At 45.2% G+C, this 12,899-nt stretch overlaps 2 protein-coding genes across 9 annotated transcripts in view; one reads left to right on the top strand and one right to left on the bottom strand.

Moving 5' to 3' along the window:
• Nucleotides 1–3,052, top strand: part of LOC143332272 (CAP-Gly domain-containing linker protein 4) — a 36,346-nt gene extending 33,294 nt beyond the window's left edge. For 6 of the 7 annotated variants that reach the window (XM_076749617.1, XM_076749623.1, XM_076749621.1 and 3 more), the window contains 3 exons: nt 240–304; nt 447–525; nt 846–3,052. In XM_076749617.1, coding sequence (XP_076605732.1) covers nt 240–304; nt 447–525; nt 846–1,209 — 508 coding nt within the window. In that variant the 3' untranslated portion in view covers nt 1,210–3,052. The remainder of the gene's footprint in view (nt 1–239; nt 305–446; nt 526–845) is intronic. The other variant, XM_076749620.1, reaches the window with a different exon arrangement.
• A 5,355-nt stretch (nt 3,053–8,407) lies between these two features.
• The window catches only part of alk (ALK receptor tyrosine kinase), a 310,918-nt gene continuing 306,426 nt past the window's right edge, over nt 8,408–12,899 (bottom strand). For both annotated transcript variants that reach the window (XM_076748574.1, XM_076748573.1), the window contains exons 28-29: nt 12,160–12,250; nt 8,408–11,689 (exon numbers count right to left, since the gene is read on the bottom strand). In XM_076748574.1, the coding sequence (XP_076604689.1) occupies nt 10,568–11,689; nt 12,160–12,250 (1,213 nt within the window). In that variant the 3' untranslated portion in view covers nt 8,408–10,567. The remainder of the gene's footprint in view (nt 11,690–12,159; nt 12,251–12,899) is intronic.

Here is a 12,899-nt window from a genome sequence, read left to right on the forward strand (position 1 = left end):
AGTTCTGTGAGATTCTCGGGCCGTCTTACTGAATTTCTGAAGCTTTGAAATATGCGTCACCTGACCTTTCCCTATGGTGATTGTGAACAAGGCGTAGAACTAACAAGCTAATTAAGATCAGGGGCTTTGGTAAAAGTCATCTGAGAGCTCAAATCTGGCGGGTTGCTCAGCGAGGACACCTGAATGTTATCGGTATATGATGTCACTTACGCGTTTGTGTCTCGCTCTGTTTCTCACAGGATCCACGGATCTGTCGATTGTCTTTCAGAGCTTTCCTCCTCACGCCTCAGCCATCCAGTCAATGGTGAGAGCTCTGCCTTCATTGCAATCTTTGACTGAGATTAATTCGAAATGTGTCTTTGCATTTTTTATGCTGTGAGTGCTGTGGAGTCATTGTTATGCAAGACTCCGTGTGGGAGTACTTGACTCTTGTGATTGCCACGCAGGGACAATCCGTCGCAGTTTCAGCACATCATCGGCCATCGCCGCCCCGAAGGAGACGAGCAGAAGGAGCCCTGTTACCAGGTGTGCCTCTCTTTTCTGCACAGCCCTCACATTTCACCCTCCCCAAGCCTTTCAGCTTCATCCTAATCCCCTGCAGCAGTGGCATAATCAATACCAATAAGAAACAGTGGTATTAATCAGCTAAGGTTCCTTTTTTAAATGACCTGTGCATGATTGTGGTTATAATGAGAGAGAACAAGGAACTGAAGAGCAATCCGCACCAAACCGCCGTGAATCTGCTGCTTACTTCTGAGGTATCCTCTTACTCTGCATACTTTTTCTCATGAATCTTTCTTTGCTGCATTTTTCCCCTCTGCTCCCACAATTCATCAAAAAAAAAGAAGTCGTTCCAACCCTCATCGTCGGCGCTGGAGCACCCTCAGCGGTGGCGTCAGCGTTCCCGGGAGCACAACCGGGTCCAGCCCCTCGCCCAGCTCTGTCGGACAGGTGTGCCTCCACGTGGGCATGCAGGTGCTGCTCAGCAGCGCCAACGAGATGGCGTTCATCCGTTACCTGGGCACAGCAGACTTTGCCCCGGGCCTTTGGCTCGGTCTGGAGCTCCGAAGCCCCAAAGGCAAGAATGATGGCTCGGTGGGCGGCCGCCGTTACTTCACCTGTCGGCCCGGCCACGGCGTGCTGGTCCGGCCCAGCCGCGTCACCTACCGTGGCATCAACGGCTCTCGCCTGGTCAATGAAAACAGCTGAGGACTGTGGGAAGCAGAGCGGGGAAATGTTTTGATTTTCCTTTTACGATCTTTCCCAAGCAAAAGCTCTAAGTTTAAGCTTCCTGTTCTTTTTTTTGCAGCGCACATTGTTTTCTTATTCATTTACGTAGTTCTCTGTGCTCTTCCAGAGGAGGCGTGCGTTACAGTAAAAGAGTCACTTATCAATAGGTCAAAATTTAGACTGCTATGTTTAATTTTGGGGAAAATGCAGGAGGCGGAAAAAGCACTTTATAGAATTAGTTTGAAATTCTTCAATTAGAATTTGTATTGGCGGGAAGCACTGGGGGGGAAACAGGAAGAAAAACACTGCACTAATTTTAATCTGATTGCACTAACAAATGATATGATATATGAGATAAGATAGTGGACGGTATGGATGTGCACACATGAAAGCTATTTCTATACCCAAAGCTAATTTTAATCACATCAAATGAAGATTTTTATCAGATGATTTGGGTGGTGATGTAGCCTACTCTCTAACCAAAAGTGTGCATGTGTTAGTGATTATGTGCGTGTGTGCATGTGTGTCTTAAGAGCACTTTGAAGCACGAAAAACTTTTTTTTTTTTTCCTGTGTTGTCATCAGGCTTACAGATAATTGACGAGAGTTGAGTCAAAACTGCATTTTCACTTTATGAATCAATGTCAATTAAGTAAGATTTAATTAAGCCTAGATCTCATATCAACCTCCGTCAGAGTACAGCTGCATCAACAGAGGACGTTTCCTCCTCTGTACATCAGTCTCAGCCACAGTCTGTTCAGTCTACACAAGCAGCGGACTAAACAAACAACAAACGTTGTCGAGGCAGTGATGTACGTACACAGTCTATGAAATAGGTTCCCTTTATGGATATATATTAGCTTGAGCTGGGAACACTCTTGACAATTGAAGCCTGATTATAAACCTGAGTGAAACCTGTCGGGGTCGAGGAGCCTCCGTCCTCCGCGGACGTGTCCGAGCTGTCACAGCAGTGTCACAGCTTCAGCGTTTAGAAAAAATCAGAATGCGATGGTGTAATTTGAAACGGCACCTGGACTGACAGCCGATCATCGCATCTGTTCAAGCCCAGATTTCAGAGCTTTGGTTGTGGCACGCTGTATTTGACACTCAATTAAAGCAGCTTGACACAGGAAATATGCAATCGTCCAGAAGTTTCAGCGATGGAGTTTGCTGTTTGATTAGAGTCGTCTGGGCAGCTCAGTAGAGAACAAGTCATCGATTGTGCATGTGGAAAACAGGCCCGCTTTTCAGTAAAACACTCATGTACCATCCAATTAGGCCGTGCAGGCCCCAGCCATAGCCGTAGAATCTTGAATGGCCTTCTCTCATTGATCTGTCTGGTCAGGCCCCCTGTGATTGGAAAGTGGCGGTGGTCTGGTCAGAGACCAAGGTTGTCCAAAAAAAAAAAAAAACACAGATCCAAGATAAAACGAGGGAGCGTTTTGAAAGCGCAGCCTTTATTAAACATTTGGATCAACACTTCTTTTCCTTTTAAAAATAGCTTCTCATCTGCATTAAGGCCATCTCTGTGATCATTGCTGTGGCATTTGTTAGTGTTCCATATTTCACATCTTCTCTTTAGATAGACTCTCTTATTTTGGTGTATCTGCAGTCCCAAATGTATTACAGCATGAGTGATTACAAATTCCACAGTGGGTATGAAAGTTTTTTGGCGCTGTGTTCTTGTGGGTCATAGATGATGATAGATTGTTATGTATGTATATTTGAAGTATGCGTGTGGAAGAGGGATTCGGTCTGAAGCATTTACATGTTGTGGAAAATAACAGTATTTGTAAACAATAAAATATTCTATTCTACTTTGACGTCTTATCTCCACGGCTCTGTATTTTTTCTTTGGCTGCGGGCCATTATCAAGTGTGGCTGCACTAATGAAAAAGAGGTTTACTTCTTGGACTGTTCATAAAGTACAGAGGAGAGTCGTCCTCAGGGACTGCAAATGAAATCGCACAAGCACTTTGAAATAGTTACACGTCTGTTCACTTACCATGTGATTGCACTGGGCCTCGTCTCAGCCAAAGCTGAAAAAGCCTGCTCCTGGAGTGGCGTTGTTTGCTTACCGCCAGCCTGGGCACAGGCCTTGATTGTGAAAGAAAGACATGTTTGAATGGTTGCTTTTAATTCTTTTCTATGCTTGTTGTTACTTATTTTTGTAGTCTGAACAGGAGGAACAAAGCCAATGTCCAAACTACTGACCAAGAAATTGATTCAAAGATTAAAAAGGAGATGAAACCATCAGTGGAGTACCACAAACTGTAGATCTTTAAAATATCCAAACAAATACAAGCTGAAGCAGTGATATCGGACAGACCATTACTAACAAAAAACATCATTATTCTAATGGGCATACACTGAGCACCTGGAGCCTCATTTATAGCAAAAATATTTTGTATCCAAGCAGAAATTATTTGTGTTTGAATGCACAAAGTTACACTCGGATAGGACAGCACATCATCAAAAATAATACACAAACCTTCACCTTAGCTTACCCTTGAAAGTATTGATTGTCCTGTCGATTTGAAGCGGGTAGTGAAGTTGAGCAATACAACAACATCAGATCTGACCGCTGATGGACAGAGCGAGGACTGTTCCTTCTCCAGAATCATGTTTGTCTGCACTTTGTCTTGTACAATTTGTCCAATTTTGCTTTGCCAAAAGTGAAAGTGGAGAATAAAAAGATCAAATACAGTATAGAGACTGAAAAGTCTTTGTTTGCCCGGGAGAAAGAATCCTTTTGGCCTTTTAAAGAGGTTTTAGCAACGCGCAAGTCAACTCCACACACTGTAGTCATGGACGTGGTCTCTGCGACATCACTCATAGGTTTATGAGGAGCCATTGTGTGACAGCGTCTGACTCCACTAACTCCCTGCCTAATGCAAAAATGTGCAAAGCAGTGGAGTGTGAGTGCAGCTGAAGGAGGCTGAATGAAGCCCGGTTGCTGCCATCCATCCCATTTGACTTGAACATGGCACATGCCCAGTTCGATCACTGCTGAGGAGGAGAAATGCTGACCTCACACCTGAAGCCAACCAACATGCCTGCTGCTGAGGAGGCAGGGCCTGAGGAGTCGGGAGATGAGATGCTTTAGACCTTGGATACTTTTTTTAGTGACGTGTGGAGGGCAGAAACAGGGGGCCAGCTCTTGCAGGGATGATGGAGGGGTCAAGGATTCGTTGCACATGCAGCTGTTTGGGGACCTCGTGTGGCTGCATCTCTGCTGTGTTTCTGGGTGGTCTCTTTGCTCTTGCTTGGTGTGACGTGTGCAATTCAGCGTGCACGTCTTAGTGTTTGAGGTGCTGAACCCTCAGTTCAAAGTCTGAGGCAGTCACAGTCTGGGGAAAATGACGGGTTGCCCCATGCAGGGAGCCAAAAGAGAAAAAGTTCTAATATCTCGACTGATGCTTGTGAGTTATCGTGAGGTATCAAGTCACCTGCTTGCCCAATCTGTTGCAGCTCAGTACATTACAAGGTTGATAATGTTCAGTTTTTGTTGTTAAATTCAGATCTTTTATTACTGAGGTTCCTGTACTGCACCACACTATAGTGAGAGGTGTTTCTAATTTGTTTGTCCTTTACATACATGAATGGAATACTAGCAACACCTCTGAGTATAAAGCAGTTCACTTCAACACATCAACACATCACTAACTTTGATCTCATGCTGAAACATAAAATTAACTCCTCTATCTCACAGTCAAATATTATAGCCATCATAAAAGACTTTACAGCAGAGCAGTTGGATTGCAGTAGGCTGTGCACGCGTCGCTTGTAAAGTGGTCACTGAATATACGTCTCCAACTGCACACTGAAGCCACTTCCTTGGCTAGAATAAGGCTTTACGTTGTGAATGTTGCTCGTCTTTGATTCTTTGAGAAAGCAGCTCTGAACAGAAGACAGGGCACACACTGTGGCTTGTACATGGAAATGGAGACATTGAAAGCAGTTAGAGGAGCTCCACTGGAGCACAGTGGAGCGTCTGAATTCAGACTCCGCGTGGCGATGCCTTTGTTGCCTGAAAATCAAAGCAGGACAAAATGCCATTATTATTATTATTTTTTTTACCTTGGATGTAACTTTTGAAATAATGAACAGGTCTTGCTGTGATACACCATTTTGCTGTTTGACTTCCAAACCGATGTATCTTGTATTTAAATGGTTTGTTATCAGTAGAACAAAATGAGATGAGGGTGAAACTCTGCATCACAGTGCAGCGAGCGCTGAGCTGCACCATCAGCACTTTGTCCTGAGCGTAGAGCTCATCCCTGATGGGAGACAAATGATCTCCGTAAGTTCATGAAGAAAGACCCCAGTCTGCTTTTTAGCATGATGGAGAGCAGCTCTGGCACAGCTGGCACCCAAGGAATACAGTTTGCTATCGCTAGCAAATACGTGCTGGCAGCTGCACAAGCCTCTACATTTAGACATGTTTACAATACAGGGATAATCCTGCTGGGGTCTCTGTTCACCCCGTCAGGGCTTATGTGCAATAATGACCAGCTCACTGTACATAATCCTGTTTACTACACAACTAACTATAGCAAAGTGAACTGTAATGATTTGACTCAAAATATTGATTAAAAATGATTTATTACAAGCCCATTTCAAAGCTTCTCCTGCCTATTAGCAAGCTTCCAAACATGTAACAGAATCACTGAAGTCTAACCAGTATGTTAGGATGCCAGCAGCTTCTAATCCAGGGGTCTCAACCTTGAATTACCAGGGGGCCACTGGTTAGGTTTTTCTCTGCTGCTGTGAGAAGAATGAACTCCCTCTGCTGCATCCCCCAATATACTGCTCTGCATGTTTAGTAGAGTAATGTATATGCTGCAGCTTGAGACTTTATCTCTGGAGCGCAGCAGCTTTCTCCTTGCAGATACGAACATAGAAAAAAAAAATAAAGAAAATCATCATCCACCTCATCCACCTCTCATTAAAGTGTCCGTCTGCCTCAGCCACCTGATGGTTAAAGCATATATCACATAATGGCAATGTCCCTGCTTCAACCCCGGCTTTTGTTCCCTCTCTCTCTGCTCATGTTCCTGTCTCTCTCTCTGCGCTGTCAACCGTCAGATAAAGGGGGGGGGGGGGGGAAACTGTAACCATCTATCCTCCGGGTCAGCATTTCTTTTAATTTAGAGAGGCATTTCGGTGTCAGGTGTGCTGCAGTAAATCAGAGCACTGTTGGTCTTAGCTGTCTGAAGTTGCGCAGTTTGGTGCAGGATGCAAAGGAAAATTGTGGTGTATTTCTGCCTGGGTTGTATTCTCACAGGCCGTGAGTCGTAGTACCTAAGCACTCGACAGCTGCATTGTAGAGATTCTTGATTCATGAAGTTGAATTTCAAACACTTGCCCCCTGGATTAGCCATTTTTTTGCTAACTGCACAATAATTGCCAGAATCTGCGTTTCTCAAGCTGAGGTGGCAAATGCACAAATGTTAGAATGACCCAAAGAACAGCCACAATTATGAGGTGAAAGAGGCTGAAAAATACTCGCTTCGCTTTAAATGTGAACTAAGGAGCCATTTTACGCTCTGATTTTGCAATCTTGCGAGGAAAATGAAATGATTAGTTTAAAATAAAAGACTGGGGAAAATCAATAATGTATTTGTGGGTTGGATGTAGCAATAAATTCTAAATGTGAGGGGGGGGGGGGTTTCTTGTGTGCCCAGCCTTAATTTGACACCCCTGCTCATATCTAATAATCACAAATCTTATCTTAATGAATAAATGAACAGTAGACTGATTGCTAATATTTCTACCTGTCAGACTGTTCCAGCAAACTGCAAGACGTGACTTCTCCATCCTCCTCACCTTTGATGCGAGTGCACCGAGCGAGGACGCAGAGAGAGTGAGGCGTTAGATAGAAACCTCGGATGTGTGTCTTGCATTAGCTAAACTGTTGCTGTTGCTTTAACGGGCTGGTGTAACATTAGAAGCTGGCTTACAGAACAGCCACTTCACCACTGGCATGAAAGCTATGGCAGAGGGACATTTTCCACGGCTGTCCGTGCAGGTTTCGCTGTGACGCCTGCTGTAAGGGTTTGTGGCAGCTCGTGAAAATGGAGTCTGTTATCTCGAAACATAATTCTGGGATTGCAACACTTCTTGGAACTAAGGTCAGACAGAGTGTCGGTGACAACCAGCCCGGCATCTTTGATAGTCTCATGGATGTCTATAGAAGCTCCTCTTGCCCTTTTGTTCCCCCTTTTTCAGCCCTCTTAAAGAAGTTCAGGTTCTCACTGAGCCATGACACACATTTTTTGTAAAAAGAATATATGGCAGCACAAAATAAATCTAATGTATTTGCTTTAATCCTATTCTGTCAGTTACTTTTAGTTGGACGTGTGTCTTTTCTATCACAGAGAGCTTTTCTTGTTCCTGTGAGGGGCCGTAAACTCGAGAGCAGTAAAACACCCACTAAAGGAAAATGAAGGCTCCTCAGAATGAAATCTGCAGTGGGACATGGTGCAGCGGCTAACAGCGGAGTCTCAACTGTTTTAATCCATCACACACAGCGAGCTCACAACACCGAGGCATGAACATGAAGACCACTGCGCCGCTTCCCTCACAGCAAACATTAGACAGACAGTCGTATAATGTGATCAGCACAGCAATCTGACGGCTTTGAAAGTGGCGCAGTGTGTAGGCGACATTAGTATGCAGATTATGTAAATCATGTTCTCCTTGCCCCCTCCCCTAAGATAAAACCCCTCCTCGCCACACCAAAACCATGAGAGGGACTGGAAACCGAAGAGCAGTGACACTGGAAAAATACTGAATGAGGAAAAAAAAGAGACAACCTGTCACTGCAAAAAGACTGACACGGAGAAAAAGTCAGAAGATCGTCACTGAAAAATACATCTGAATGCAACGTGTATCAAAAGAAATCATTTTTTTTCTGCCTGTGTTTTATTTTTCAGTGGAACTCCTTCACGTTCCAATTCAACTTTTTCCAGGTGTTTCAATGCCAGCTTTTCCCTTTTTTCCCTTCAGGTTTTCTTTTCAATCTTTTCAAAATTTCATTTTCGATGTCAAAGTGTCGCTGTGGCTTCGTTACCAAGCTGCCTGGGTTGATGATTGTGCTTTTACCGTAATAACCAGCCCTGTTTTAGTTCATCTGATGACCTTGGTGCAGTGGACAGACACATGCAAAACAGCTATTATATAGTAATTTATTAATTTTGGCGAATGTCTTTTGAAGGGCAATTTACAGCTTTTACCAGAGCTATAGAACAATACTTTATAATTACAACATTTACAGGTGCAGTTCAGTTTGTCTTTTTACATCAAAGGATGGAGATGAGCTGTGGGGGGTGGGGCGGGGGGGGGGGGGGGACACAGAATCAATGCATTTGACACAGGTACTGGAGACAAAGCAAAATACTTCTCATTGGTCAATAATGAACTTGCTCATTGACTTGGCCTATAGGAATGCATTTGTCTTAATCAGTCACTGAGCGTCATGACACACATGACAGCTCGTCTTTGCTTCACAGCAGAAGGACTGACGGGTTTGCTCAATACAGTCAAGCAAAAGCATGAAAAAGTGACACATATTGCCGTCATTCACCTAAATAACAACAGCGCCGCGCTCATGGCGTCATCGGCTAGATAGACTGCACGTACCTGTCCTTAAACTAATAAAAAAAAAAAAAAAAGCCGACTTTAAACACAGACAAGTGTGAACACCACGTGTGTGAAAAGGAGCTGAACGAGACTCAAAGCGGTCTCAGCTTTCATTCACATGTAGAGCAAAAGCAGTCTGTATTCAAACTTTTCACTCACACTCATTTGTATTCCACAACACTCATCCTATAATAGAAAAGATAAAATATGCAAATTTAGGAACGCAGAGTGCTTGGAGATAGCAATTTGAACGTTAAGATTGATTCAGCAATATCCACTATGTTTCTATAACCAGTCAAGAAAGGGTAAGGGACATTTTATTTAACAAGAAATGAATAAATAAAAGGTTACTAAAAAAAAAAAAAGCCGCGAGTAAAGAAAAGCTTCAGCTCCACTGTCTCAAAGCGCTCTTTCAGCGGAATGGAGTGGTGAACAAAGGGAGAGCAGTGATTTCAATAGTACCAGAGGCAACAAGTTATTACAAATCTCCAGCAGGAGTAAGAAGCTGAACTCTTAAATGTCGCTTTGCTGAGGGAAGCTTGTGTTTAATCTCTCCTATTCTTATGTCAAACCTGCTCCAGCGCTCTGTTTATCACCACCTTAAAGGCCATCGTGAAGGACACAGCTGACGTCCTGTATCAGCGTTCTTCCAAACCATTCAGGATATTTAAAGTTGTTCATTTTGGGGGGTTTGGCCAATCTCCTTTTTTCTTTTTTTTTTTTAATTATTATTTTTTTTGCTTTCGCCATATGACCAAAGATAAGCTAAAAACCAGCAAGCGAAAACCAGTTGATGTCAAATGGATTGGTTTGAATTTGAAGAAGCATGTTCATGAATAATTTATAGAGCCACCTCCAAATAATAAATAAAGAAATGAATAAATAAACAAGCAGGCAAGCAAACATCAACAAACACATTTTTCCCAGTATTTTTTCTTTCTTTCTTTCTTTCTTTTTTTTTTTTTTTTTCGTAGAAATGTTTCTGGTAATCCACTGTCCAATTCTGTGATGTTCTTGAAAAATAGTCTGATACAAGTTATTTACCGCACGGCTGTTCTCCAAAAGGATGTGGATAAGGAACAGTGTGAGGGTTCTGCAGTAGAGCTGACACATGGAGCTGGCAGCTGTAGACAACTTTGCAGTTGCTACAGTCAAAATGGTCTGACTGAAAGTCTGAAGTCTGGCAAAATATAGAGATTTGAATCCTCCTCGTAGTCCATTCTCATAGACAAGAGACATCCTCAGCTGTCAGTGCACACATGGCATATGTGCTCGCTCCTGGTCGCTACCAGATGGAAAGTTGTCTTCCTGTGCCATAGACTCTGCATGTGTGTCTTTCTTAGTGTTCTCACTCAGTCATGATCCCTCCAGTGTTGAAAAAATACATTTTTTTTTTTTTAAATCTCTTAAAACTAGCTTTTACTCTACATTTTGCCAAAAGCTTTGTAGTTCTGTGATGTGCTTTAGCATCCATTGGGGATTTGAACACACCTCCAGGGTTCTCCTGGGAGAAGCCTGGTGGACTCATCCAGCTCTGTTTCAGTGAGGTTCTTTCTGAATTGGAGGATGAAACCAAAAAGGTGGGGGTGGTCTAAAATGGTCTCTGTCCTGACACAGTGTTTCCTGCTGTGTCTTGAACACACAGTCTCCAAAAACAGGGCTTGAAAAAAAGACCAGCGGTACAGGCATTTGGGCTAAAGCACGGTGGCGTTGTGGCCCTCCATCCTGGGCAGCCTGGGGTCCTGTACTGTCCCCATGGTGACAAGCAGTGGACGGCTATCCTCGGACATGGCCGACCGACCCATGGACACTGAGGTGGGAATGGAGGCCCCCCTCTGGTGCGCTGCCGACGAGGTCATGGAGGTGCCCTGTTGGGGGAGAGGGGGTGGAGGAGGGGGGTTGGGGTTACCGTGGGCGGCCTCCAGTGACATGCCTTGCTCCTGGTAGCCGTAGCCGATGTTCCCACAGGGGAATCGTCTCAGTCTGTAGAGGGGAACCGGGGGCAACGCAGCTGAATCTAAAAGCAGAGGTGACTGGGCAGCAGGAGGTGGTGGTGGGGGCAACAGAGGTCTGCAAAGACCCTGCTGCTGCTGCTGCTGCTGATGGTGCAGCAGCTGCAGCTGGTGCTGCTGTTGGAGCTGATGCTGGAACTGCTTGTGCTGGTGCTGGTGCTGGTGCTGGTGCTGGAGGCCCAGCGCCCCTGCCACCTCAGCAACAGTCCGGCCCACATGCTCCTGCCCCTCGCCGGGCACCCTGCCGCTGCTCCCTCCAGCTCCCCCCACCCCTGCCTGCCTCTGCTGCTGCTGCTTCCTCTGCTGCAGGAACCACGAGCCGTATGTTGGGTTCCAGAGACTGGTGCTCTTCCCGTTGTGGCCCTCCTTCTCCGGTGGGTGGCCCTGGGTGAACGCCAGGTTGATGTGGCCCCCCTCAAGGCTGGGCTGGGTGGTGACGTGAGGTCCCTTGGCAGTGAGCGTAGACGTGGTGGTGGAGGTGACTGTGTTAGTGGTTGTCACTGCGATGGAGGTCTGCGTGTGAGGCTGCTGGTGCTGGTGGAGGTATGGCTGGGGCTGCGGCTGGGCTGACATCTGTGCTTTGGCCTCCGATGCTGTGCTCGTGATGACAGTGTGCTCCCCACCTCTCCGGTTCTCTTCTGTAGGATAGGAAGGAGGCGGCTGTGGAGCCTCCCCATCAGGCACCTGGGCATTCACCAGCACGGTCGGAGCTGAGGGGTCGTCAGGGCATATGGGTACACGCTCCTCCTCTTCAGGGATGGGTCCATACTCTACAGGCAGGGGCATGGTCACCACATCAGGGTCCTAAAGTTGGGTCAAGAGGTGTTTTTCAGTGTTATCATGACAAACCAGCTGTAAGCAGGAGGTGAGGACATTGATAATGAAAACTGTCACTGTCAGCAAACTGAATCATCTGGAGCTAATTAACAGAAACTCTGTCTTTTTATAGTTCAGGAAGACCAACAGATAATCAAGCTAGCATTAGGTGATCACACAAGGAAATGTTAAGACAGGTACTTAGCAGCTAGTTAGCTAGGAGTGAATGACAGCTGATGGATGGTGAAGCACAGCATGCGATTGACTTAAGTTGGTCACATTAAAAGCTCTGAAGCGGAGCCATGAAGCAGTTCGTCCAGTCTGTCAACAGACACAGGTCTGGAGTAAATCATCACAATTTAAATCAAACAATTTTGCGAGATTGGATTTATATAAATTCCCCAAATCGCTCAGCCCAAACTCCTGTTTTCACGGCAGCCAGAATCCCAGTTAGTTACCTGTAAGCAATAGTCGATTCTCTCCAGGATAGTTGAGAAGTTAGGCCTGTCTTCAGGCTGATGCTGCCAACTCTGAGTCATTATACGGTACCTAAAGACACACACGGAGACGCACACAAGCAAAAACCCTTCATGAAAACACTGTCTGCTACTGCGTGCAGACGTAGAAGAGACAAACAGCAGCATCTCTCCCGCTGATCCAACAAATGCCAGATTGATCTATTTTGACAAAATAGTTGTTTTGATTGCTTCAGGTAGAATTAAAGTATCATCTCCCACCACTCTGAGTGACTGTGCTGAATGGATGATGCAGACTGCAGGAGAAACTGCCAACGGAGTTCAATCCTCAGATATGGTTTTAATTGCTGAGCCGAATCCAGCTGCAGCTGTTGCTTTCGTTAATCAGCGCGTCCTGTCATGAGACCGTTCTCCAACTTCAAATTAAAAGAATACCGCGTGTGTGTTTTCATTTACACGCATGCAAGGTGGGTAATCTGCAGAGCTGTGGCCAACAGGAGTGAAGGATAAATCTGTGGAACGTGTGTTTGGGACAGAAACTGTGTGTGTATGTGCCCATATATGTTTTATAATAGAGCTGGCGTGAGAGGCGGTATCAGAAAAGTGAGTGAAAAATACAGCGTGATACGGAAACGGTGTTTAAGCTCTCTATCAGCTCCCCATGGTGCCGTCCAAATCGGGAGGCAACCATGAAAGAAAACTGTTGGTGTGGTTTCCGTATT

Source organism: Chaetodon auriga, chromosome 14 (genome assembly GCF_051107435.1).
Source record: "Chaetodon auriga isolate fChaAug3 chromosome 14, fChaAug3.hap1, whole genome shotgun sequence".
Classification (NCBI taxonomy): Eukaryota; Metazoa; Chordata; class Actinopteri; order Chaetodontiformes; family Chaetodontidae; genus Chaetodon; species Chaetodon auriga.